The 27245-nt window shown below is 52.9% G+C and overlaps 1 protein-coding gene and 1 long non-coding RNA gene across 4 annotated transcripts; one reads left to right on the plus strand and one right to left on the minus strand.

The window, feature by feature from the left end:
- On the plus strand, positions 1–25455 carry Stx1a (syntaxin 1A). Of its 3 annotated transcripts, none has more exons than XR_005870972.1 (10): positions 1–116; positions 11700–11777; positions 12060–12159; positions 15811–15885; positions 16914–16987; positions 17072–17180; positions 17588–17661; positions 20556–20693; positions 23574–23767; positions 24122–24160. XR_005870972.1 is itself a non-coding variant. In XM_005080351.3 (10 exons), the coding sequence occupies exons 1-10, from the start codon at positions 87–89 to the stop codon at positions 24197–24199; spliced, it is 867 nt and encodes a 288-aa protein (XP_005080408.1). In that variant the 5' UTR covers positions 1–86; the 3' UTR covers positions 24200–25455. The 3 variants fall into 3 exon arrangements, 1 of the variants encoding a protein (XP_005080408.1); XM_005080351.3 differs by having other exon boundaries at positions 23657–23767; positions 24122–25455; XR_005870973.1 differs by lacking the exon at positions 24122–24160 and having other exon boundaries at positions 20556–20810; positions 23574–23694.
- Positions 25409–27211, minus strand: LOC121133960. Its single transcript, XR_005870974.1, has 2 exons — positions 27115–27211; positions 25409–25721 (listed from the first exon to the last, which is right to left on the minus strand). It is a non-coding gene; the product is annotated as an uncharacterized LOC121133960 (long non-coding RNA).
- Between the last annotated feature and the right edge of the window lie 34 nt (positions 27212–27245).

Raw genomic sequence — 27245 nt, forward strand, 5'->3', positions numbered from 1 at the left:
GGCGGGCGCTGCGCAGCCGCGGGGCGGCATCCGCGCATGCGGGGCTCACTCGGCTGCAGCCGGCGCCTACTGCCACTCCCGGGAGCATGAAGGACCGAACCCAGGAGCTCCGCACGGTGAGTCCGAGCCCCGCGTGCTTCTCACCCCGCGCCCCGCAATCCTGCGCTCGGCTCCCGCAGACCACCGGGGCGTCCACAGTGGGACAGAGGGAGCCTCGCAAGTCTGGGGGACCCCCCGAAATCCCCTGGGAGTCCCACCCCTCCGATCCACTTCTGGTCACGGATTCGAGCTCTTCAGCGCCAGGACTGATGGCTGGAACCCGGGGTCTTGAGGAACTTTTCGGGGCGCCTCTGTTTGGGGGCGATTGGGAAGCTGTTACGGGGTTTCGGTGGCGGGATGTAAAATCGTGACCTCTTCCCCGCCCGCTTGTCACCGTCCTTGTACCGTCCCCTGGAGGCTGAGCCTCTTGTCTCCCCCACCCCCTGCCCAGAGTTCCCCTCCCAACTCCATCCTTGGGCGCGCTGCGGAAATGAGGCCGCCGGGTGGGGGTGGCCTCTGTGGGAGCTGTCTCTTGGGGCGCCCCATCACCTGTGGCTCCCATCACCTGTGGCTCCCGATCCACCCCAGTCGCCTTAGGGATCCCCGGCCTGTTTTGGGTTAAAGGACTCAACCATACCTACCCCCTTGGTCCACCTTTGGGCTTCTAGGCAACCCAAGCCGGCGTTGCCCAGACCCTACCCGGATTTCCAGGTCTAACTGCGACCTGGATCTATTTTCCTACCTGTGTGACGGAGGCCTCTGGGGTGTGGCTCTTGGGGCGGGGTTTGGAGAGGAGTGGAAGGCTGTAGAACCGTTCTAAGTTAGAACCCCCACCTCCCAGTCCTGAGACCCCAACCACATACTCTTAACACACAGGGGAGTGTCATTCCCCGGGTCTCAGACCCTAGAGGGGCAGAGACTAAGCTCCCCCAAGGGAGGGTTAAATAGGGGTGCTTTATCAGGTTGTCTTATCTGATTCCCCAGCTGACCATCTCCCGTGAGCTCCACCCATTGGCTTCTGGGAGCCCCCTCCCCCCGTCTGGTGGCTTCCTAGATCCCTCCCCTTGTGCCCCACTTACAACCTTTCATGGAAAGTTCTGTCTTTGGGCTTTTGACCTAACGGCTGTGATTTCTGCTTGGCTTCCCCATTGGTGCCTGGAACACCCCAATACCAGCCACATTTGGGCTCTCCAGCCTCGCCTTCCTCTTGTTCCACCTGCCACCGACCGGCACATGCCTCCAGACCTGTATTCTTCTTGGCTGGGTACCCAGTGCTTCATCTGTTTCAAAGGAAACAGTCTCTGGTGTCATACATAGGCTTTAGACACTTCCCCCACACGCCCCGTGTCGCTGCCCCCTAGTTTCCTATGCTGGCTTTTTGTTTGTTTGTTTGTTTGTTTGTTTTGAATAAAATCTTTTCCTAGTCCACAGTAGCTTGGAACTGTATAGGCTAGTTGGGTCTTAAACTCAAAGCAATCCTCCTGCCTGAGCTTCATGAGTGCTGAGGTGACGGCGTGCACCACCATCTCAGGCTGGTACACAAATGGAGTCAGGTAGCATATCCAGGTGATGGATGGCAGAGGCAGGTAGATCTCTGTGAGTTTGAGGCCAGCCTGGTCTACAGAGCTACACAGAGAAACCCTGTCTTGAAAAACAAAACAAAACAAAAAGAAAAGAAAGAAACCCTTGCTCTTCTGTCCTAGGGTTCCTGTTTATGAGCTATGAAGAGGGACTAGAAACGTAGTCCAGCTAGTAGAACGCTTGCCTAGCATAAACCCCATATGTCTGGGCACACCTGTCAGTCACCTCAGCACTTTGGAGGTAGAATTCGCCATCATTCTTAGCCCTACAGGGATTTTGATGCTAAGTAGCACAGGCCGCGTGAGAAAAGAACCAGAGGAAAACTCAAGAGCCCAGCTTCTTGGGGCTTGACGAGGTCCTAGGTCTTCCAGTTGTGACTGAATTTGCAGGAACCTTTGTAGCCGAGGAGTGAGGGCTTAAAAGCACAGAGTCACCAGGGATGGAGACGCTGGTGCTGCTGCTGCTGGACGCACACGTGGCGTCTGTGTGCCTGCTCCAGCCTTCCCTCCCCTTCCCTCCTCCTTGGCCTCCTCCTCCTCTTTCTCCCCCACCCAGCACCACCACATTTGGAAGGAAGGAGAAGGGAACTTATTTATAAAAGTCACACTTGGGGAAGGAGCTGGCTTGCTTCCTCGCTGCTGCGATGTGGGCCGGGCCCAGCCCTCTAGCCTTCTTCAGCTGCACCTCTCCCAGATCTGCAGATGGCACAGTAAAATCGACGGTGAAGGGGCCCGCAGGGCTCCCTGCCCCTAGCCTCGGAGACAGGAGATCAGAAGCCTCTCTAACCCCTCAGAGGCCAAGGCTGGTCCAGGCTCACACGGCTGGGGAGACAGTTGGGGAGTAAACTGTTTCCCTGACATGTGGCATGAAGAGGCCTCATGTCTGGAACTCAGGGGTCTTCCTCATTTTCTCCATTTGTTTGAGAAGAGCTCATCTTTTTTTTTTTTTTTTTTTTTTTTGGTTTGTTTTTTGAGACAGGGTTTCTCTGTGGCTTTGGAGGCTGTCCTGGAACTCCCTTGGTAGTCCAGGCTGGCCTCGAACTCACAGAGATCCGCCTGCCTCTGCCTCCCGAGTGCTGGGATTAAAGGCGAGCGCCACCAGCGCCCAGCTGAGAAGAGCTCATCTTAACCCTGTTATGTCGACAAGGGTAGCCTTGAACTCCTGATCTTGCAGCCTTCTCGCCCCAGCTGCTGGAGTGGCAGGCACGTACCACCATACTGATTCTTTTTTGCTTTTTTTTTTCTTCCTTTTTCACTTTTCCTCCCTGACTCGGGTTTTCTACATATCCCAGGCTGGCCTGGAATTCATTATGTAGCCAGGGGAGGCCTCAAACTATAAGCAATTCTCCTACTTCAGCTTCCTAAGTGTTTAGTAAGCCACGACACCTGGCTTTTATTCATTTTATTATTATATTATTATTTTATCTTTACGTTTACTTATGTATTTGCACGGAGGTCAGAGGGACAGCTTTAGGAGTCGGCTCTCTCCTTCCATCATGTGGGTCCCAAGGATGGAACTCAAGTTGTCATGCTTGGCAGCAAGTGCCCTTACTTGCTGAGCCATCTTGTTGGCCCTTAATTCTTTTTTTTATTTTTGAGACCAGGTCTTTCCCATACAGGCCCTGTGAGTCTACTGTTTTGGCCTCTCTAGCATTGGTATTTCAGACATGCATGAGCAGCAGGTCTGCACCCTGATTTTCTGTGGGGTTTCGTTTATTCGTGTTTTTGAATTAAGGCCTCATGTATCTGAGGATGACCTTGAACTTCTGACTTTCCTGCCTTCGCTATCCTAGTGTTGGGATTTCAGGCGTGCACCGCCATTGCAAACTCAGTTTGTGCTGTGCTCGGGATGGAGCTTGGGGCTTCCTGCACGCTGGTCATGCGGCTCTACCAACCGAGCTCTGGCTCCGACCCCAGATCTTTATTTTCTTCTGGGGAATTTCTGGAACTGACCTGCCCCACACCCAGTAACCCAGAGCACTCCCAGGTTGTCAGTCACTTGTGTGCGAGGTCAGAAGGCAGAGAGTGCACAGGGACTGGCAGGGCAGATGAGGAATAAGAATGTGGCCCAGAGGGAGCTGGACTTCCTAAGATAAAGACCATGATCCAAAACGGGGGGGGGGGGGGGGCAGCTGACAACAGAGTAGAATTTAGACCTTCCCCCAAATGAAAGGTTTCAAGCCAGGCCTTTGATGTCTTGTGGTACATTCCTGTCATCTTAGCTACGCCAGAGGCTGAGGCTGGAAGATCTCAAATTCAAGGTCAATTTCAACTACACAGTGAGTTTGGTATCAGCTTCCACAACTCAGTGAGACCCTGTCTCAAAAACTATGACAGGGGGAGCTGGAGTCATGGCTCTGTGATTAAGAGCACTTGTGGCCTGCTGCTGCTGCCGCATGCCTTTAACCCAGCACTTGGGGGGCAGAGGGAGGTGGATCTCTGAGTTCGAGGCCAGCCTGGACTACAGAGGGAGTACCAGGACATCTAAGGCTACATAGGGAAATCCTGTCTTGAAGAGCAAAAAATAAATAAGTAAAAATAAAAATGTAAAAAAGAAGGGCGAAGATATCAAGGTCCCTGACACCTGGCAGCCAGTGTTCCATGAGATCCAGGACAGGCAGAACGTTCTGGAAGAGGAAGCTCAGGGTTCTCTTTGTCCTTGCCCACTAGTTCCCTGCTCCTCAAGATACCATCTCTTTCTGGTGCTTAACCTATCTTCTTCCATCTTTTGTAAGATGGAGCTGTTATTAGCTAGGCATAGTGGCACAGATAGACCCGTAATCTCAGGATTTAGGAGATGGAGACAAAAGGACCAGAAGTTCAAGGCCACCTTCAACTCCATAGCAGTTAAAGCTAACCTGGGCTACACGAAACACTGTCTCAAAACAAAAAATAAACAAGCAACAATAACAACAAACCCAGAAGTAAAAGAGAGATGATAAAATGGACCTGGCATGGTCTGTTTCCCAGAGGTAACCTAGTGTGTGGTTTCCTTACTGCTCTTCAGCTCTCTGGGAGAGGGTCCAGCATAAACTCTATACTTGGGCATGGAATCAGCTTTCAGGACCATCTAGTCAAACCACCTGTTTTACGTGGGGGTTTATTTAAGGATGCATAGACCAGCACTGCCCCTTTGCGGATTCTGTGGAAGGCGCTGAGCCCGGGCAGGGACTTGAAGTAGAAAGTGGAGTCGTAGGGATCGCCCCAGCCCCAGGAGTGGAGACAGGATACTAGGCAGGACTTGGGAGCTCACTTTTCTGGGGACCCAGCCTGGCTTCTCTCTGTGCATCCTTGTCTGGAGCTCAGGGCCTCTCTGCACCAGCAATATAGACTTTGATTAGTCACTACAGAGGAAGGGGGGGAAAAGCCCCGGAGGCAGACAGCAGTGCTGGCTGGGTTCACCAAATGAATCCAACCCTGCTGGCTGGCCTGCTGCCACCCCGCCCCCACCCCTAGAGCAGTCACAGTGGCTTCCTGGAGAACAAGTGTCCTGGAATATGAGTCTGTGCCAGGAAGATCACGTACAGTGTCCTCAACACCGCTAGGGCAGCGCCCGGCTTTCTGCCCACACTGGCTCTGATGAGGTCCTGTGTTTCAGCTATCTTTGCTGGGAACGGCACTTGCTTCCAGCCCTGCAATTTCCTGGCAGTCATGAGGTCAGAGGGTCAAAGGACAACTCTGGGGAGTCCATTCTCTCTTTCCACCTCTGTGTGAGTCCCAGGGATCGAACTCAGGTTGCCAGGCTTGAGTGGAAAGGGCTTTCGCCCGGCCGAGCCATCTCACTGGTCAAGGCTGACTCCTTAACTGAAGGAGGAAGGTACTATCATCTGTATATTTGCTTATTTTTTATTTGTTTGGAAGGGGCACACATGAATGAAGGTGCACCCATGGGAGTCAGGACACCATACAGGAGTCAGTTCTTTTTATTCACTGTGTGGGTTGAACATTTCCAGGGAGGGAGGGAGGGAGGGAGGGAGGGAGAGAGAGACAGAGAGACAGAGAGAGAGAGAGAGAGACAGAGAGAGAGAGAGAGAGAGAGAGAGAGAGAGAGAGAGAGAGAGAGAGAGAGAGAGAGAGAGAGAGAGAGAGAGAGAGAGAGAGAGAGAAATGTGGTTTTTGATGTGTAGCCCAGGCTATCCTCAAACTTATATTGATCCTTCTGCCTCTGCCTCCTTTGTTCTGGGACTGGAGTTAGGTACCATGGCGTCTTTGTCAGGGTTTCTATTCCTGTGAAGAGACACCACGGCCATGGCAACTCTTGTCAAGGAAACATTTAATTGAGATGACAGCTTACAGTTAGGGGTCCAGTCCGTTATCATGGCGGTGTGCAGGCAGGCATGGTGCTGGAGAGGGAGCTGACAGCTCTGCACCTTGCAGGGAGTTTGAGGATGTATGAGACTTCAGAACCCGCCTCCACAGTGACACACTTCCTCCAGCAAGACCACATCTATTCCAATAAGGCCACACCTCCTAATAGTGCCACTCCCCTTTGGGGCCATTTTCTTTCACACTTGACCTCTGTAGAGATTGTCTTGTTTGTTTGCAGTGCTGGAGATCAAACTCAAGGCACTGTACAGTCTGGGCAGGCGCTCTTCCGCTGAGCTTTGTCCCCAGCCCCTCTCTGGGGGATTCTAAGCAGGAGCTCTACTACTGAGCCACACTGCCAGCCCCTCACTAGAGGTTTTTTTTTTTTTTTTTTTTTTTGGTTTTTCGAGACAGGGTTTCTCTGTGGCTTTGGAGGCTGTCCTGGAACTCGCTTGGTAGTCCAGGCTGGTCTCGAACTCACAGAGATCCGCCTGCCTCTGCCTCCCGAGTGCTGGGATTAAAGGCCTGCGCCACCAACGCCCGGCTTAGAGGGTTTTTGTGTGTGTGTGTGTGTGTGTGTGTGTGTGTGTGTTTATGCATATGTATAGGTACCTTAGGGGTCTAGAAGAGGGTGCTGAGAACTGAACTCAGTCCTCTGGAAGAGCAGTATGTGTCCTTAACCGCTGAGCCATTTCTCTAGCCCCCTGGGAATGGATTCTTAACCCTTCCCTAAAAGGTTCTGGATATGAATCAAGAGTAAAAACCAGGGGATAAGCAACAAAACCCACCAGGAAAAAATCAAATGGCTAGGTTTGGGGGGTTGTTACAGAGCTGCACAGCTGTAGTCCCAGCATTTGGCATTTGGAAGGTGGGAGCAGGAGGATTTCTGTGCACTCAAGGTTAGCCTGGGATGCATAGGTAGACCCAGTCTCACAGAATAAAACAGGAAAGGAGGGAGGGAGGGAAGGGGAGAGAGAGGGAGGGAGGGCTCCATGTTTCCAGTTTGGGGGCTCTTGGGCACAGGAGGGCTCCAACCTGGGAGTTTGAGGAGTGGACCCTGAAGAAGGGCAGAGAGAGACTCTGGCCAGATTGGCAGCAGATTGGTTTCTGTGCTGTCCATAGGATGTTTGGGCCTTGACCTATACTTAACCTCATGACTTCAGCTGCTGCCTCCATGCTGAAGGTCACCAAGCCCTTACCCTTATCCTGCCCCTTCTATGTAGCTTCCACTAACCCCGTCCCACACACACCTGGGTCCTTAATCATCCAAAAAGTACTTGGCTGCTCCTTTGGGCTTGTCTGTCTGTGACAGGGTGTCATGTAGTCCAGGCTGGCCTCAAACTTGGTGTGTAGCTGATGGTGATCCTCCTGCCTCCAACACCCCAATCGCTAAGATTATTGACATGCACCACCACAGTTGGTTTGTCCGGGGTTGGGGATCCCAGGATTCATGAGAGGCAAGCACTCAGCCCAATGAGCCACATTCCTGGAGCGTGGATAACCACTCGGGCTCGTGCACCGTGCCCACCCTGGACAAGACACCAGGAAGAAGGCATGCCAGGATAGCTAGGTTAGCCACCTGCACTGATTTTGTTCTGGTCAGAAGAGCATCATGGCCCATACCTGCAGTCCTAGCTCTAGGGAGACAGAAGCAGGAAGATGGGAGTTGGAGGCCGGCCCTAACTCAAGGAAACCAAGAATGCGAGGGGAAGCAAACGTAATGAAACAGGATAAGTCCTTTTTAGTCTAAGTACATGGGCTGTGGGCAGGGGACCGCTTGGGCTTTTCCTTGAAAGAAAGTATTACGTGTTTATAATTTTTGTTTCAATTTTCTCTATTTCCCTGCATGCATCTCTCTGTCTCTCTGTCTCTCTCTCTGTGTGTGTGTGTGTGTGTGTGTGTGATGTATTGTGGGGATGTGTCCTTGCCGTGACTCCCGTGTTAAGGCCAGAGTGCAACTTTGTCCCCAGGCTTTTTGGCGAGTGCTTTCACTCCTGAGCTCTCACCTTGTTTTTGAGGCAGAGTCTCTCTCTCCTGTTATTTCAGTTATGTGTGTTCTAGTGGGTTCTTCTGGCTCTGCCTCCCTTCTCCCTGCAGGCATGCTGAGATCTCACGTAATAGCCATTGCATCCAGCTTTTCTGTTTTCTTTCTTTTTTAATTTGAATTCCAGGAATTGAGCCCAGGCCATTGAACTCAGATCGCCAGGGTTGCAGGGCGAGCTCTTTGACCTGCTGAGCCATTTTGCCAGACCTGCATTGATTATTTGGGTATATTAATAGAGTTAGACCTGCATTGATTATTTGGCTATATTAATAGAGTTAGACCACCTTGGTCAACTTTTTAAAAATGTTATTATTATTATTATTGTTGTTTTTTCAAGACAGAGTTTCTCTGTGTAGCCCTGGGTGTCCTGGAACTCGTTCCATAGATGAGGCTGACCTTGAACTCACTGATGTATCTGGCTCTGCTTCCAGAATGCTGGGATTAAAGGCGTGTGCCACCACTGGCTGGCTTGGTCAGCTTTTTTGTTTTGGTTTTTTGGTTTTTTGAGACAGGGTTTCTCTGTACTGTTTTGGAGGCTGTCCTGGAACTTGCTCTCTTGACCAGGCTGTCCTCGAACTCACAGAGATCTGCCTGCCTCTGCCTCCCGAGTGCTGGGATTAAAGGCGTGTGCCACCAACGCCCAGCTTGAGGTGCTTTTTCTCAGGACATTATTTGTCACAGTAGCTTGAGAGGAAATTAAGCCAGAGGCCAAGAGAAATCGAGAAGGATGATTTCTATGGGCTTCCCCCTCAGGGTACCAGAGAACCATGCCAGATCTGACCACAACTGGGAGGTCAGATCCAAACCTTCTGACTGGCTTTGGGGCCGCTCTGAATGGCACCTTCAGAATCTCTCCCAGCTTTGCCCTCCTGGACAAGGTCCAACCTTATCCCTACCAGCCTCCAGTCTAGCTCCAGCCCTTGGGAGACGGCGGGTTATTTTAAAGTTTTGAAGTATGTGGATGTCTTTGAGTGGGTATGTGTACTTGAGTGTGTGGCCTGCAGAGTACAGAAGAGGGTGCCAGATCCCTTTTATCTGAAGTTGTTACAGGTGGTTGTGAGCTGCCTGTTGTGGGTGCTGGAAACCAAAACTCTGACCCTCTGTAAAAGCCATGTGAGCTCTTACTTAACTGATGAGCTATCTCTCCAACTCCATTTTAGTGTTGTTTTTTGTCTTGTTTGTTTTTGTTTTTGTTTGGTTTTTCGAGACAGGGTTTCTCCGTGGCTTTGGAGGCTGTCCTGGAACTCGCTCTGTAGACCAGGTTGGTCTTGAACTCACAGAGATCCGCCTGCCTCTGCCTCCCTAGTGCTGGGATTAAAGGCATGCGCCACCACCGCCCGGTTCCCATTTTAGTTTTTTTTGTTTTGTTTTGTTTTGTTTTGTTTTTTTTATGAGACAGGGTTTCTCTGTTTTGGAGGCTGTCGGTCTAGCCTGGCCTCGAACTCACAGAGATCCGCCTGCCTCTGCCTCCCGAGTGCCCATTTTAGTTTTTTTGAGACAGGGTCTTAATGTAGCACAAGCTATCCTTGAACTCGAAAATAGCTGGGGATGACCTTGACTCCTTATCCTCTTGCTTCAGCCTCTGGAGTGTTGTTGGGATTGCAGGCACATGGTAGCCTGTCCAGTTTTGGATATTCCCAGATAAAGAAGCTGGAAACTGGGCGTGGCGGTATATTCCTGCAATTCTAGCACCCAGGAAGTAGAGATGGAAGGGCCAGGAATCCAAGATCATCCTCGACTCCATATTGCGTTGGAGATTAGTTTGGGCTACATGAGACTCTGACTCCAAGATAAAAATAAAGGAGCAGGCTCAGTGGGTAAAGGTGCTCGCTGCTAACCCTGGAGACCTCAGTTCAGTGCCCAGGTGGAAGAGAACCAACTCCTACACTCTGTCCTTTGACCTACATAGCGCAGGAGGGTACCTACTGGGCACGGTATACACATGCATTCCTGTATATACCACAGCTGTGGGTAAATTTTTTTTTTGTTTTTTTGAGACAGGGTTTCTCTGTGGCTTTGGAAGTTGCCCTGGAACTCACTTTGTAGACCAGGCTGGCCTCGAACTCACAGAGATCCGCCTGCCTCTGCCTCCCGAGTGCTGGGATTAAAGGCGTGCACCACCAATGCCCGGCGTCTGTGTGTAATTTTTGTAATTAAAAAATTTGAAGTGAATAAGAAAAAAAAGCAAAGAAGATGGGGCATTCTCGTTCCACCTCTCCTAGTATCCCCATCCTTCTCTGGATCCCAGAGCTTGCAGGAGACTGAATGGCATAAATCCCAATTCCACTGCTCAGGACCTGGCTTGCTGCACAGTGGTAGGAAACGGGGCTCTTGCAGGCAGGGCCATGCCTCAGTTTCCCGAAGGTGTGCCCTGAGTGTGACAGTAGTTCCCAGTGTCTCCTTGTGTATGGGTTGGGGGAGGGATGGCCACCTGGTGGAGTCCACAGGCCTCTGAGGAGAAGGAGCAGAGTGGGGTCTTATTTTAGCTTCCCGGGGGAGGAGGTGTAATCTCTAGATGGGAGGGGGGCCCTCAGTGCTGCCTCCACAGAAGCTTCCAGCCACCCCCTCTTGCGTTCTGTGGGTCCTGCTTCGACTAGGTAATAGAGCCCAAGAAAACGCCTGCGTCTTTTTCTTCCAAGTCCTCTACCCCCACAGTCAGCCCCCTGTTCACAGAAAGCATCGGTTTTGGAGGGATGGTGTGTCCCTGAGCCAGGCCTTCTCATCTCCGCACCTTGTTGGGAGAGCAGGTGGTACCCGCTGCTGTCAGGTACTGAGCTTCGAGCCGTGGCTGGGCCCAGAGCTCCTGACCCAAAGGTGCCCTGGGTCACATCAGCATACCTTGGCTCTGGGGAGGACATTGAACTAACCAGCTCATGACCGGGACTGACTCCAGGAGTTGCTGGATAGGATGACCATGGCCAGAGCCGGGAGATTGCTCAGCAGTTAAAATGCTCGACATACAAGCAGAGAACCTGAGTTCAGATCCCCGGAACCCATGCCATGTTAGTGTGGCATCTTGCTTGTGTCCCTAGAGCAAGCTGGCTAGCACGACTACCCGTATCCAATTGGCAAGCTCTGGGCTTGATTGGGAGACCCTGCCTCAATAAACAGGGGGATGAGTCACGAGGACATTGACTTCCGGCCTCCACATGCGTGTGCGCCCACACGCATACAAATGTACATACACACATGCGTATCACACACACGTAGGCGCACACACAAAAATGGAAAAGGAAGAAAAAATGACCATGGCCCGAAGATAAGCGTCGTCTAATTATTCTCTGGCTGGTAATTGTGGTTTTTGTATGGCTGCTTTTGGAACGCTGGGACCTACAGGTCTTGGAAACTCTGAGCTCTGTTTTAATTGAGAAACAGGCACACACCCAAAATCCCGGCACTTGAGAGGCGAGGTAAGGTCGAGAGTTTAACCCTAGCCTGGGCTATACATCGAGACACTGTGGAAACCAAAGAAAACAAGGCTATTGAGCGTGGAGCGTAGGGAGCCCTGGCTTGCAGGAGTGTCAGGCAAATCTTCTCTCCTCTGCTGGGTGCCTGGTGGCCCTCAGGCGGCTCTGTGGCTGGAAGCTGGGGCACAGCTTGTCTGTCCTTGTTCCTGCCCAGAGACTCCCGAGAGTGAGGTACTGTTCCTGTGTGTGAAGGAGGTCGTCCATAGTTTAGGATCCCAGGGGACCCACACATGTCCACTCACATATATATTTAACACTGCCCAGGCCAAGGACAGCGATGACGATGATGATGTCACTGTCACCGTGGACCGGGACCGTTTCATGGATGAGTTCTTCGAACAGGTGGGAACCAGCCTGCTCTATGCTCCTGTCGCACCTGTCCTTCCTCACCCACAAGCCGGTGCAGGACTCTCCAGCACCTGAGCCTTGCTCAGCCCCGCCCCCGCCCCGCCCTCGGAGGGAGGGGACTCCGGGGTGAGCCTCTTCGAGGGCGGGTTTAGCAGAGCAGAGTCCCTGCTTGGACTTCCGGGGAACTGTTGCCCAGCTCCCAGTCGGTGCTGGCCCATCTCCCTGTGATTCCGGGCTCTGTTGTCTCCCTCTAACCTCCCTGGCCCGGGTCCCCAGGTGGAAGAGATCCGAGGCTTTATCGACAAGATTGCCGAAAATGTGGAGGAGGTGAAGCGGAAACACAGCGCCATCCTGGCCTCCCCCAACCCGGACGAGAGTGAGTGAGAGTGGGAACAGCTGAAAGCGGGGCTCCTGAGCCCCCCTGCACTGGGGTGTGACGGGGGCGGAGCTTGGTCTGCACGTGCAGAAGACAGGGCTCCTTGCATTGGCCCAGGCCTGGAGATGAGCGGGTCAGTGCCCCACTGTTGCTGGTAGACCTGGACCTGCTGTGAAGATGACTATGGCGAGGGATGGCGGTTACACACCTGTCACCCCAGCAGGTGGTGGTTAGAGGGTCAGGAGTTCAAAGTCGTCCTCTGCTACAAAGAGAGTTCCAGGCCAGCCCCCCCTCCCCAGCTAACGGTTTTCCCTAGCGGGATGGGGATGGCAGGCAGCTCTCCTGGGTGCTGGGAAGTTGGGTCCATGGATGGATGGATGGATGGGTGGATGGATGGATGGGAGGATGGAGCATGGATGGATGCATGGACAGAAAGAAGGACAGAATAAGATGCTTGATGAATTGGAGCCTGCTCCAGCCCAACCCCGCCCTCCTTGACTACCCAGGGAGCAGATGGCGACTCTGAGGTGGCTCTCTGGCAGAGCAGGCCCGGCTTCCTGTGAGATCTGGCACCCTGCCACTTAGTAGCCCAGAGCCCTGCATTCTGGAGGCTCCAGGAAGTTAGTCACCTGTCTCCCCTCACACAGGGAGCCTGTGTGTGTCTAGATCCCATTTAGTCCTGGACAGGGTTTCTTGACCTGGGTGTGTGTGTGTCTGTCTGTCTGTCTGTATCTGCGTGTGTCTCTCTGTGTGTGTGTGTGTGTGTGTGTGTGTGTCTGTCTGTCTGTCTGTATCTGTGTGTGTGTGTGTGTGTGTGTGTGTGTATGTGCTGCATGGATGTGAGTGTTTGGGTACGTGTGCCCATATGTGGGCATGCAGGGCCAGAGCAAGCTGTCAGGCTTGTCTTTGTCCTCCCTTATCTTTTATTTTGGTTGGGGTTTTTTGTTTGTTTGTTTGTTTGTTTTTTGAGATAATGTCTGAACCGGTTGGTAGTGGCGCAGACCTTTGACCCCAGCCCTCGGGAGGCAGAGGCAGGTGGATCTCTGTGAGTTTGAGGGCAGCATCATTTACATTTACAGAGTGAGTTCCAAGACAGCCAGGGCTATACAGAGAAACGGCTCAAAAAACCAGAGAGAGATATGCAGCCCAAGCTGGCTTCTATTATTACTATTATTATATTTATTTTATGTGCACAAGGGTCCTGCTAGCATGTATGCAAGTACACTACATGCGTGTCTGGAGCCCATGGAAGTCAGAGAGTCCTTGTGTCCCTTGGGACTAGATGGTTGTGAACTACCGTGTGGGTTCTGGGAACTGAACCTGGGTCCTCTTAACCACTGAGCCATCTGTCCGGCCCTTTCTCTTTTTAAAGTTACATTTATTTATTTGTTTAATTTTTAGGTGGTGCTAGGGGTATGTGTGCCCTGAGCACATTCAGAGGCCAACTTGAACTTTCGGGACTCAGTCCTCTCCATCCACAGTGTGGTTGCTGGGAATTGAACTCAGGTCCTCTGGAAGAGCAGCCAGTGCCCTTAATCTCTGTGCCATCCCTCCAGCTCTGGCCTCTACCTCTGAAGTGCTAGAATTATGCGCACATGCCACTACACCTGGTGCTCTGTTGAGACAGTGATTGCCACATTGATGTTTAGCATGTTAGCGCAGCCAGGCCCAGCCAAGACTGTCTGCCCAGGAAGGTTTCAACCCAGGCACACCGATACACCGACTGGCCAGTCCTCTGCCTCGGGGACCCAGGCTGACCAGCCACTCTTGTCTGTCTGCCCTTCATGGTCACTAGTTCCTGGAAGCTTGCTATCCCGTCATCTCTTGTCCTCTGGGAGGTCCCAGTCCCCTGTGGCTCACACAAGACAAGGGAAGGCTTTTGTGTCAAGCATGTGTCCCCCTTACCCAGGACCCCTCACCGTCTGCGTCAGAATAAGGCTTCCTCCGGCCCTTCGATTCAGTGTGTTTGGACCAAGAGTTGTGATAGCAGCTGTGCTATACCTGCCCCCTGGGAAGGCAGATCGGAGAGTTTGGGACCTAAGGAGACAGCCTAGGAGGGGAGGACAGAGAGGGAGCACCCAGGCCATGGGAAGTCGGTGCAGATTTGTCCATGATTGCTGCAATATGTCCGTGTTTATGTCTGTGGTTGTCTGGGTCACCGTGGGTCCTTGCGTGGGCTGCATGATACGGGGATTCTGTGTGAGAAGAACGCGGCGAGCTTCGGATGGAGCGCCTGACTAGCAGGCACCAAGTTCTGGGCTCAGTCCCCAGCCCCCCGTAGCTAGGCAGTGGTGGCACACATCCGTAGCCATTCTAGCAATCGGGAGGCAGAGGCGGGAGATCAGGAGTTCAAGGTCGTCTTTGGCTACACAGTAAGTTGCAGGATAGCCTGGGCTATATGAGACTATGTCTGAAGGAAAGCGTGGGGGGGGGGTTGGCAAGGAGACCCCTCGGCTCCGGAGGCACACTCAGCCTCCTCTCTCAGCTCCCACGTGCCACCCTGTCCACTCGCATCCATCCCTGTGTGGCCTACAGGGTGGGTATGGTTCCCGAGAGCCAGCAGCAGCAGCAGCAGAGCCGCGTGGAGATGCAGCCACTCGCCAGGGGGAGAGAGCATCCCATGGGCTGTGAGGCAGGAGTGACTAAGGAGGACTATGGAGACCGGCAGTGGGTTGGGGCTTTCCCTGATCAACGCTGCTTCTTGATCCTCGGGGGCTGCCATCCGGGCTGGGCTATTTTAGTTCCGAGCAAAAAAGGCTGAGGCGGCAAGAGCAGCTGGTGACCAAGTTTCCTGCTGTCCGTGGGAGGACGGCTCCCCTCCTCCGCTCGCAGAGCCCCCGTGCGCCGCCTCACCCACACTCATCAGGGTAGGTGGCCCGCCTATCCTGATGGCACCGCCGTCACCCCTTTATGCATGGCCGGAAAGGTAACAGCCGAGAACCTGGACCCAGTTTCTCCTGAAGAGAAGTTGGTGTTGTGGGCACCTTGGGAGGGCGGCAAGCTGAGCACCCTGAGGCCTTTGCCAGCTTAAAGTCATAGCTATGGCTAGGACTTCCCTCACCTTCATTCACCTCTCATGACCCCTAGTGGCCTGTCACCTTATGGCTACAACTCCCAAGGGGGGGTATTAGCGCTTTGAGACTGCTGCCTCCCACCAAGACCACGGTGTCCCCCGTCTCAGTCACTCTGGGGAGCTAAGCACGTAGAAAGGACAGCTTTGTGAGGAGTTCAGGGTCAGCTATTGCTCTGACTGGGTAGGCAAGGTGGGCTGCCCTGCTGGGGTTTCTGCTTCCTGTCCTGAGCCACCAGGTAAAGCCAGGTGAACCCACGCCCAACACCCCACAAGTAAACAGTCCTTGGCGCCTGCCCACTGCAGCCTGACCAGCCTCTTAAATTTAGCCCCATCTGTTGTCTACAGGAGATGGGGGAGCCGGGAGGCGGGAGGGCGGCTTCTTGGAAGGCAGCGGGAGAGGGGGTGAGGCTGGAGCTGAGGTGGCCTTGGCCTAGAATTGCAACTGCAGACAAAGACACAGCCAAGGGAAGAGGGGGGCCACGGTGCTGTGGTTTGCCCGGAGCCCATGTTCCACTCCTGGTGCTAGAACCTGGGTCTGAACAAGGAGGAAACCATGTGTCTATTACTCCCCCGCCCAGAGACCAAGGAGGAGCTGGAAGAGCTCATGTCGGATATAAAGAAGACAGCAAACAAGGTTCGCTCCAAGTTAAAGAGTAAGTCACCGGTGGCTGGGGATGTGACTCAGTTGGTACAGTCCAGCCTACTTGAAGCCCTGAGTTTGATTCACAGAACCCCATATGTTGGGTGTGGAGACTCACACCTGTAATCTCAGAAAGTGGAGATGGGAGGATCAAGAGTTCAAGGACAGCCTAGGCTACTTAGTTTGCAGACAGACAGCCTGGGCTATATGAGAATCGTATAGAAATGGTAAATTTAAAAAATATTTAGTAGCCGGGTGTTGGTGGCGCACGCCTTTAATCCCAGCACTCGGAAGGCAGAGGCAGGCGGATCTCTGTGAGTTCGAGACCAGCCTGGACTACCAAGCGAGTTCCAGGACAGCCTCCAAAGCCACAGAGAAACCCTGTCTCGAAAAACCAAAAAAAAAAAAAAAATATATATATATATATATATATATATATGTATATATATATATATTTAGTTACAAAGCCACAGAGAAACCCTGTCTTGAAAAACCAAAAGAGAAAAAAAAATTTTTAAATTAAAAAACCCACCCAAAGAGGTGGTTGGCACCCTGGACTCATGCAGAAAACTGTATGTTGTGTCTGTGCTCACAAGCGTGCATACGTGTCCCATGGCCGTGGCAGCTTGAAGGACATGTCCTGTCAGTGGCAGACACCTGGTCCTCCACACTTTCCTGAACAAAAGAGGAATTATCAGGTCACAGAGTCCAGACCCAGCGTAAGCAAGTACATCCATATGGACACACACACACCTACACCTGTTTAGGGTAGGGTATTCACAGTGGGTGTGTGCTTCCACACAAATGCACACAGCCGGACACACTAGCCAGGGAGAAGGACCATTGTTGTTCCTACCTCCATTACTGTTTACATTTTGCTTTCCATATGACACCCCCCTTATACCCCTTGACACAGGCAGAGACTCCACACCAGGGGTAGAGTGGGGTGGGGTGGGGAGCCCAATCCTCCACTTGTGGATGGGGCTGATGCATGGAGGCTGGGATCTGCTCACCGGTCCCCTGACATCACCCCCCACCCAGGCATCGAGCAGAGCATCGAGCAGGAGGAAGGTCTGAACCGCTCATCTGCAGACCTGAGGATCCGGAAGACACAGGTGCAGCAGGAAACGGGGGCGGGCGAGTCTCTGGGTCCCTGTGGAGCCTGATACCTACCGGCACCCCTTTCTCCCTGCTCCCAGCACTCCACGCTTTCACGAAAGTTTGTGGAGGTCATGTCGGAGTACAACGCCACACAGTCCGACTACAGAGAACGCTGCAAAGGGCGCATCCAGAGACAGCTGGAGATCAGTGAGCTGGGGGCGGGGTCTGGGTTGGAAGGGAGGGGCCTGTGGCTGAAGGAGCTGAGATGGGGCTTGCGCTACAGATGTAGTTTGGGGGGGAGGGTTGGAGCTACAAGCAGGGCCCGTGGTGGTTTGAGCTGATGTGGTAGGTAAGTATGGCTTGCGCTAGGGGTAAGGTTTGAGCTGGAGGGGTGGTGCCATGGGCTAGGGTGGGTGGGTAAGACCTTGGGGTGCGTATGGGGGAAGCATGGGGCCATTGGTGAAGCTTGTGGCTGGAGATGTGTTCCATCCCTCCAGCCTGGGGTGGGGCTTGTAGCTAGAGGGGTGGTTGGGGGTAGGGCTTCGGCTGGAGAGCCGACTAGAAGCCCCTGAGCTCCCTGGAGAGGGAAGAACGTAGTGTGATCCCACCCGCAGCTGGCCGGACCACAACCAGTGAGGAGTTGGAAGACATGCTGGAGAGCGGGAACCCTGCCATCTTCGCCTCTGGGGTGAGTGGGAAGCCCTCCCTGTTACCAGGACCCATTAACCACACCCCTCACACTAGGCCGAGTGTGTGTGCCAAACCCAGGGTCAGGGCAGTGTTTGGATTTTAGAGAAATCCTCAGTCTCAAGAGAAGGAAGGGGACAAGGTTGCGGGTCCCATAGATGTCAGTGAAAATCAAAACTTGTGTCCAGGTTGAGACGGCTCATCAGGTAAAGGAGCTTGCTGCCATGCCTGCCTGCCAACCTGCGGGGTCCCTGGAACTCAAATGGTGGAAACAGAGAACTAACTCCTGCAAGTTGTCTTCACACACACATCACAAACACATTATACATATATATGCATACACACATACCACAGACACACACATATATACCCAGACATACACACACACCACAGGCACACATGCACACACACACACACACACACACACACACACACACACACACACACACTAATAAAACGTAATAAGGAAAATTAAGATCCGTATCCAAGCTGGGCATTATGCCTCACACCTGTAAAGCCAGCACTTGAGAGGGTGAAGAAAGAGTAGTGCTTCCAGTTCAAGGCCAACCGGGACACGTGTCCTAACCAAGTTCAAGGCCAACCGGGACACGTGTCCTAACCAAGTTCAAGGCCAACCGGGACACGTGTCCTAACCAAGTTCAAGGCCAACCAGGACACATGTCCTAACCAAGCAGGTGTGATGACAGCTGTTGTCCCCGCACTGGGCAGGTGGAGGGAAGAGGATGAGGTCACCCTTGGCTACACAGCACACTGGAGGATAGGCTGGGGCGTGTGAGACCCTGGTTTAGAACAAAATGTGAGTGCCTGTTACTCCAGCAGTGAACGCTCAGACCCAGGCCAAAGCTGAGTGCTTGCCGGCCGGCCGGCCTAGCCCAAAAAGGCCAACTTGTGATTCAGCGAGAGACTGTCTCCCAGAGGCAGGGCTGACAAGATGGCTAAGAAGGGGAAAGAACCTGCTGTTGAGTCTTGTGACCTGAGTTCAGTCCCCAAGAACCACACAGTGGAGGAGAACTGGCTTCCCAAAGCTGTCTTCTGACCACACGCAACCTGCGGTGGGCGTGTACCCCACACATGCAAGTAAACGGAAACACATGCAAGTAAACGGAAAACGTTTTTAAAAACCAGGGAGGTAGCCGGGCGTTGGTGGTGCACGCCTTTAATCCCAACACTCGGGAGGCAGAAGCAGGCGGATCTCTGGGAGTTCGAGGCCAGCCTGGTCTACAGAGCGAGTTCCAGGACAGGTTCCAAAGCTACGCAGAAAACCCTGTCTGAACTCCCCCACCAAACAAAACAGTGAAGTAAAAAGTGGTAGAGGGAGAATGAATACCTTGTTCTGGCCTCTGCATGTGTGCAAGCTGGTGCACAGACCTGTGTGCTCATATGTGTGTGTGCCTGTACACATGTACACACACACACAATGTTTAGAAAATAGGACTGGGCTGCAGCTCGGTTGTTAAAGTGCTTGCCTGCCACTCATGAAACCCTGGATTTAGTTCTCAGCACTTACTAAAATCCAGCATGGTTGCCGGCCCATAACTCCACACTAAGGAGGTAAAGGCAGGCAGACCTTTCTGAGTTTGAGGCCAGCCTGCTCTACAAACTGAGTGCCAGGTCAGCTAGGGCTGTTATACAAAGAAACCCTGTCTCAAAAACAAAACAAAACAAAAAAAACCAAAACAACAAAAAAGGTACAGGGAGGAGGATTCTGAGTTTAAGGTTATCTTTGGCTATATCATCAGTTCCAGGCTGGCGAGGATACATGAGACACTGTCTCAAAAGAAACAGAGATGGCTCAACAGGTAAAAACACTTGCCACCAAACCTAAGTACCTGGGTTTGATGCCCAGGACTCTCTGTGAAAGGAGAAAATTGACTCCTTGTCTGGCTTCCATGTAGGTGCTACTTGGCATTTGCGTGCACACATACACACATGCGCAATAAATAAATAATGGGGGGAGGGTGTGTATGTAAGGGGGGTCTCACTATGTTGCTCTGGTTGTCCTGGAACTCTTTGTAGACCTGGCTGGTTTGGAACTCATAGAGATTGGTCTGCTTATGTCTCTCAAGTGCTGGGATTAAAGGTGTTCCATACCATGCCTGCTCTGATGAAGCAGTCACTTGGTGAGCACTAACTGTGGGGGGAGTGTCAGCAGTTCCTTATTTCAGGCAGGAATTGCGTCACACAGAAGCTAATTAGCAGTGGAGCCAAACAGGAGGCTGGAAGGACTGTGGCTGCTGCTTCTGGGAAACCTCTGCTCATCCCAGCCACCTCCCTCCTTGGCCCCTGTTCTAGTTTCTTTTCTGTCGCTGTGATAAAATGCCAAGACAAAAAGCAACTCAGGGGAGATGGGTCATGATTTAGACAGCTCACAGGAGCTTGAAATGGCTAGTCACATCATAATCAAAGCAAAGAGAAAATGTTTGCATGCTTTAGTGCCCAGCAAGCTTCCTCTTGACATAGTCCAGGGTCTTCTGTGTAGGGAATGGTGCCACCCGCAGTGGGCTGGGTCTTCTCACATTGACTAATATTGGTAATTAAGACAATCCCTCATAGACCTAGCTAAGCTGATTTGGACAATCCTCATTGAAATGAGACTCTTCCCCAGTGATTCCAGGTTATGTCAAATTGACAAAACCTACCATTGAGCCTGGAGGATTTCCTGTGGCTAAGAGTCTTTGCTGCTCTTCTGGAATACATGAGTCTGGTTCCCCACACCCATGTCTGACAGCTGTAGGAGCTCAGGCACCACACTCACATACCCAAACAAACACGTATGTATAGATTGAAAAGCAAAAGAAAAGGCAGCTTCCCTGCCCTCCTAGTCCTGGTCTCCAGCCCTTCTCAGCACCAGGGTCCTGCTGCTCTACCCTCTAGATCATCATGGACTCCAGCATCTCGAAGCAGGCTCTGAGTGAGATCGAGACCAGGCACAGCGAGATCATCAAGCTGGAGAGCAGCATCCGGGAGCTACACGACATGTTCATGGACATGGCCATGTTGGTCGAGAGTCAGGTGGGTCCCTCGCCCCTGATGCTGTGACCTCTGGCTCTCGGCAGCATCCAGGGCCACACTAACCCCTTCCCTTTCCACCCAACACGCTGCCCTGGCCGGGAGGGACAGTGTCTTCAGGTAACCGTAGACTGTCGTTAGGGCCTCCGGGGATCCTGCTGCATGGCTTTGCTTGGTCCCCCAGGCCCTGCATGGCTCCACTCCTCACCCCAGCCCTGTCCTGGCTTCACAGACTCTGACAGCGGCCACTGTGGACTGGCTGCCTTGCCAGGAGCAGGAGGCAATGAACAAGACAACTGAGCATTGCTTACAGGAGTAGAATGGCATTTGGGTGAGAAGGGGTTAGCACAGCATCTAAGTAGAACAAATGGAATATTCCCTGGGGGAGCTCAGGAGAGCCCTAGGTTCAGCCAGTGGCTTGTGAGCCCCAGGAGACCTGAGATAGTTATGAATGAGGCCTAACACAAAATCACAAACTAACACTTGATTGTGTGTTTGCACAGGTCTGTGTGTGCACAGGTGTGTGTGTGTGTGTGTGTGTGTGCGCGCCTCATTTCTTCTAGACAAGAACTCTCACTGAATCTGGAGCTCACCAAATCAGCTAGACTGGCTGCCCAGTGAGCTTCCAATCTTCATTCCTGGCTCCCGTAACTGGGGTTAGAAGCATGGGCCTCTATGGCTGGCTTTTTACAGGGATGTCTTTTATAAGGGATCCAGACTGAAGTATTTGTCCGCTGTGCCGTCTCAGCCCAGTTTCCTGACTTCTACTGCAGGTTTTCTTTCCTTTCTTTTTCTTCCCCCTTTGAGACAACATCTTGCTATGTAGACCAGGGTGAGGTCCAACTGCTTCTGCCTCGAGCGCTGAGATGAAAGACTGTGCCCAAGTCCTAACACAAATTCAGAACCTCATCCACTCCTGGCTGCTTCCGCTCCTCTCAAAGGGACCAGCTAGGAATGACTCCCAGGAGAGATGTGGAATGGTCCCTGACTGAGGGACCAACTGTACCAAGGGCTCAGCAAGAGGCTAGGCTTAAGGAGACACAGGGAATGGGACACAGGAAGTGGCCAAGGCCAAGCCAAAGTTGGAGACAGATGAGTTGCTAAAACTGTTGGTGCCAAATACCATGAGGCTATCCGTTTATTTATTGACTCTTACTGGGTGTGTTTTGTTTTAGAGACAGGGTCTCTTATGTGCCATGCCAACCTCAAACTGGATTTGTAGCTGAAGATGACTATGAACTAAGAAAGAAATATTATTTTAATGTGTTGTGTGGGTGTTGTGTCTGTATACACATCTGTGTCCTATGTGCCTGGGCCTCATGAGGCCCGAAAAAAGTGTCTAACCCCCTAGAATCAGGGTTATCAATTGCTGTGATCTGCCACGTGGGTGTTGGGAGTTGAACCAGTGTCCTCTGCATGAGCTTCCAGTGCTCGTAAACACTGAGCCATGTATCAGTCTAACCTTGAACTTTTTATTTAAAAAAGACCTTTTCGAATCTCTGTGTGTGTGTGGGTGTCTGTCTGTCTGTATGTGTGTGTGTGTGTGTGTCTGTCTGTCTGTCTGTCTGTGTCTGTGTGTCTGTCTGTGTGTGTCTGTGTGTCTGTGTCTATTTGTGCTTGCAGGAGTCAGTTCTCTCCTTGGATTATGTGGGCCAAGGGTTGAACTCAGTCTTGGCGGCAATCAGCTTTATCCCCTGAGCCATCTCACGTCCTGGACTCTTGTCCCTACTTCCCAAATGATGGGATCTTAGGTGTGCGCCACAGTACCAATTGACTGGTGCTGGAGATCAAACGCGGGACACCTTGTATTCTAGACAACCACCATAGCAACTGAGCTACATCTCCAGCCTTCTGATTTGAGACAGGGTTTTCCTTGGCTGGCCTCAAACCTGTAGTGACCCCCCCCCTCAGCCTCCTGGGTGCTGGGATTACAGGGCTAAGTCACCACCTCTGGCTTTGTTGATGCAGATTTTGTTGTTGACTTTTAGTTTTGATTTTGTTTTGTTCTCTTGCCTTTGTGAGACAGTCTTGCTGTTGAGCACAAGCTTGGCTTTGAACCCCTGCTCCTGGCTCAGCCTCTTCAGTGCCAGAATTTTAGCTGTGTCTCCACACCTGGCTCTCTTGAATCTTTGCTGCTGTTTGGTTTTGTCTGCTTTGGTCTCTTTTTTTCTTTTTGAGGGATTGTTGTGTGTTGTGTGATTTCTTTTTACCGTTGTAAGAAAAGGACTTCCTGTGTAACCCTGGCTAGCCTTGAACTCCGATCCTCTTGCTTCCTCAACTTCCCAAGTGCTAGGCTCATAAGTCATGCCTGGCTGGACGAGGGGTTCAACGGGTAGACGTGACATAACCTTAAGCAGTGGGGAGGTCTGAGGGAGCTGCTGCTGTGTCTTGGTGAGAACCTCTGAGAAGGTATGAGACCTAAACAGAGACACAGCATTGCTGTGAGTCTTGTGCGGCGATGTCACAGTCAGATGAAGAGCATGGGACCCAAAGAGAACTGTGGGGCTGGCCAGAGGGTCTCAGAGTTGGAGGATGGCTGACATTAAGAGCTCTGTGAAACTGTCCCCCTAAGGAAAGAGTGAGAGGCTTGCCCGTGGTCACCTGGTAAACCTCGGCCAGGGCAGGCTCAGCCCACCCACCCCAGCCCTGCCCTTGCCTGGCACTGTCCACTTCCTAGGCGCACAGCTGACTACCCTCTGCATGGTCCCCACCCTTGCCTGAGACTGCATGGCCAATTCCGCCCCCAGGATGGGAAAGGTGGCTCTGCTCCTGGCATGCCTTAGTATTCAAGATTCCCTGGCCAGGTGCCTGGCCTGGTGGCACAGTTGAGACGCTCCCTGCCCTCCTCACGGCTCTCCCCTTTCTCTCTCTCTCTGACTTCAGGGGACTTTCCTGAATCCCTCCCCCGAGCTCCCTTCTGGTTCCGAGGAAGGAGGCCTGGACCTTGGGTACCCCTGGTCCTGCAGGGGGAGATGATTGACAGGATCGAGTACAATGTGGAACACGCCGTGGACTACGTGGAAAGGGCTGTGTCTGACACCAAGAAGGCTGTCAAGTACCAGAGCAAGGCGCGCAGGGTCAGTGACCAGCTCTGTCCGAGCCCATGGCCGGGGGAGCCCCCAGACTGTGAGACACTACTCCCCACGTACCTCTGTCCCGTTTCCAGAAACTCCAGCCATAGCCTTCACCTCTCCATCACCTACCCTTAGTCCTGACCCTCCAGATCTCAGCCCTCACTTTGCTGATTTCTGACTGTGGTTTGTCTCATATGTGGGATGGAACCCAGGATCTGGTACGTGGCAGATGAAAGCTCCATTGCTGAGCTGTATCCCCAGCCCCTCACTGGGGGGTTCTGGGCCCGCATGCTATCACCCAGCCCCTCCTTTACTGTGCCCCGGCTCTTCTGAGGCCAGCCCTCTGTGTCCCCGCAGAAGAAGATCATGATCATCATTTGCTGCGTGATCCTGGGCATCGTCATCGCCTCCACCATCGGGGGCATCTTCGGGTAGAAGCCAGCCCCACCCACCTCTCCACTCTGGATGGGTCTCCCTGAGGAGGCCCCTGGCTGCTGCGCCTAGCTGGGTTGCCCTCCCCACCCCTGCCTTCTGGCTGGGAGCCCCTCCCCTCCCGCCCGCCCCACACTGCTCCCTCTCTGCCATGAGGCTCCCGTCCCCACCACCCGGCCCCAAGCCGTGTCGTGTGCATGATCTTGTGACAGTGTGTGTCTGTACAGGAGGCAGAGGGGAGCGGGATCAGGGCCAGCCACAGGGGCTGGGGACAGGTCGGTGTGGGCAAGACTCGGGCCCTGCCAGGTCCGCCTTCCTTTAGGCCTGAGGTCCACCCTTCCCTGGGACTCGGGCTCCTTTCTGGACCCCAACCTTGCCCTCACCTGCCCTGCCCTCTGGCTTCTCCAGCTCTCCCCGCCATGCCAAGGCACCTGGAGGGTGGGGACCCAGCTGGTCACATGGTGCTGCTTTTCAGGTTAGGGGAGAGGTGTCCCAGGGGATAGATAGCCCAACACTGAAGTCTTTGTTAGCTTACCACTGCCAGGAAGCTCAGGGTGCCACGGGTGCTGGTGTGTTCGAAGCACCCAGTACCCCCACTTTGAGCAAAGCCTGACAATGTCTCTGGTGTCAGCTGCCCTTACCGCAGTCCTGGGAGTCATGTCCCTGGGCTGGGCCTGAGCCTAGGGAACTTGTGCAAGAAGCTTGCTGGTGCCCTCTGCAGCCTTGCTTGGAGCTGAGAGGTGGGAGCGAGACCTCAGGGCTCTGCCCACAGTCTCTAGCAGGCATGTTGAGTCTCGGCCAGAGTTGCATGTTGGGGACAGCGGTCCCCTGGTGTGTTAATGCTTTGAAAAGCCAGGTGTCACGTTGGGCCTGCGGTCTCACCCTGCCCTGTGTCCCACTGATGTGCCACGTGGTGTCAGGTGTATGGATGCAGTATTCAGCAGCCAGCCGGGGAAGGGGACTCCCCACTTCCCTCCCCTGCCATCTGGGGGCTTCTCAGCGTCAAAACTGTACCCCCTGCCCCAGGAACCCTTTCTCGTTCCCAGGCGAGGAGTGTGCGTGCATGCGAGTGCATGCAGCGGGGGTTGGGGCCGTGTCCGCACCCCCCATCCTCAGCTTCGCTCCTGCCCAGTGACTGTGACCACTGTCCGTGACGCCTTCTCTCATGGCCGCCTCCCCCACCCCTTCACCAAAGGTCTTGGTACAACCAGCTGCCCATTTTGTGAAATTTTTATGTAGAATAAACATTTGTATCTGTAGTGAGCCTCTGTTTGGAACTTTCTTTCTCCATTTGCGGCGTAGGAGATATGGAATCAACCGTGTAGGTGCTGAAGGCGGTCGGCTGCCTCTGCCTGGTCAGTGGGTAACATCTGGGCTTTTCTGGGAGTCCCAGAATGTCCCCTTACCTAGGGGAGAGCCAGCGCCTTTGCTCATCAGAGGCATGGCTTCAGATTTACCTTTATGACTGTTTTGCCAGTGTGCCTGGGGCCGGCAGAAGTCAGGACAGTGGGTTGGATCCCTGCAACTGGATTTATGGGTGGATGTTAGCTGCCTGCCATGTGGGTGCTGGGAACCAATTCCAGTTTCTCTGCACAAGCAACAAGTGCTCTTAACTGCTGAAACCATCTCTTCAATTTTTTTTTTTTAAAGACGGCCTCACTAGGTATAGCCCTTGCTGTTCTGGAACTTACTAGGTAGACCACACTGACTTCAAATCCAGAGAAATCCACTGCTTTGCTCTGCTGCCCTGGTGCTGGGATTAAAAGGTAGTGCCACCGTAAGACTTGAAAGGCTTACTGGTAAAAAGATCAGTGACTTAAACGTATGCTGACTTAGCCGGGCGGTGGTGGCGCTCGCCTTTAATCCCAGCACTCGGGAGGCAAAGGCAGCAGATCTCTGTGAGTTCGAGACCAGCCTGGTCTACCGAGCGAGTTCCAGGACATGGTCCAAAAAACAATACAGAGAAACCCTGTCTCGAAAAACCAAAAAAAAAAAAAAAAAAAAAAAAAAAAAAGTAGTGCCACCATGCCTGGCTGTTTATTTACGTCTGTCATGTGAGGGCAGGTGCCTGTGGAGGCCAGAAGAGGGCGTTGGATCACCTGGCACTGGAGTTACAGGTGGTCATGTGGGTGGTAGAAACTAAACTCAGGTCCTCTGGAAGAGAAGTACATGCTCTTGACCACTGAGCCATCTCTCCAGCCCTTTTAAAAAGTATGCATGTGTGCCTGGGCGTGTGTGCATGTGTGAGGAGATCAAAGGACAACTTTGGGCTTTGGTCCTCACCTACCTTGTACAAGGCAGGATCTTATTTTGCTCTGGGGATCAGAGCTCCTGCCCTCCCAGCTGTGGAAGTGTTTGAAGCAGAAGTGCTCTTCCCAGCTCTTGTATTGTTGTATTTAAATTTCTGGGTTCCCCTTGTTCTGCTCGATTATTTGATTTAGTTCGCATACAGGGCAGGATCTTTGGTCTTTTGTTCACTGTGTATAGCTGACCCAGGGGTTTCAGGGAATTGTCTAACTAGCGGCATTTCTGCATCCAGCTTCCCCTGTGTTCTGGGAATCTGAACCCCTCATTCACATGGCAAGAGCTGCATCCACTGAGCCAAGGCCTCAGGTCTGGTCCCTGGGAGATGCCCCTCACCCTCCCTTATCAGCACCTTCCTGCTATGCCACGGCCAGGTCTCCCTCCTGGGGCTCATAGGATATATCCATCAAATATCGTCAGCCTGGTGGACGCCACACACCCAGAGTAGGATCTACGATTGTCCACATGGCCTGAGGCTGCCAAGTTCCCACCTGAGGCAAGGGACTTAGAGCGGCAGAGACCGGAGGCAATGGGAACCTCCAGCACCCGAGCCCCATTCCCATCCTTGCATGACATCATGACATGAGAGATGGGTCCTGATTCAAGGGACCCACCTGTGCCTCTCAAAGGTGCAAGGGTGCTTCTGTCCATTCCTGGTCCATGCAGCGGTCCCCAACAGGAACCTGAGATACAGGGTATACAGAGCCAGGGAGACCAGTTACTTAGAAAGTAATTTAATATATTT

Source organism: Mesocricetus auratus, unplaced genomic scaffold (assembly GCF_017639785.1).
Source record: "Mesocricetus auratus isolate SY011 unplaced genomic scaffold, BCM_Maur_2.0 Super-Scaffold_100025, whole genome shotgun sequence".
In the NCBI taxonomy this organism is placed as follows: Eukaryota; Metazoa; Chordata; class Mammalia; order Rodentia; family Cricetidae; genus Mesocricetus; species Mesocricetus auratus.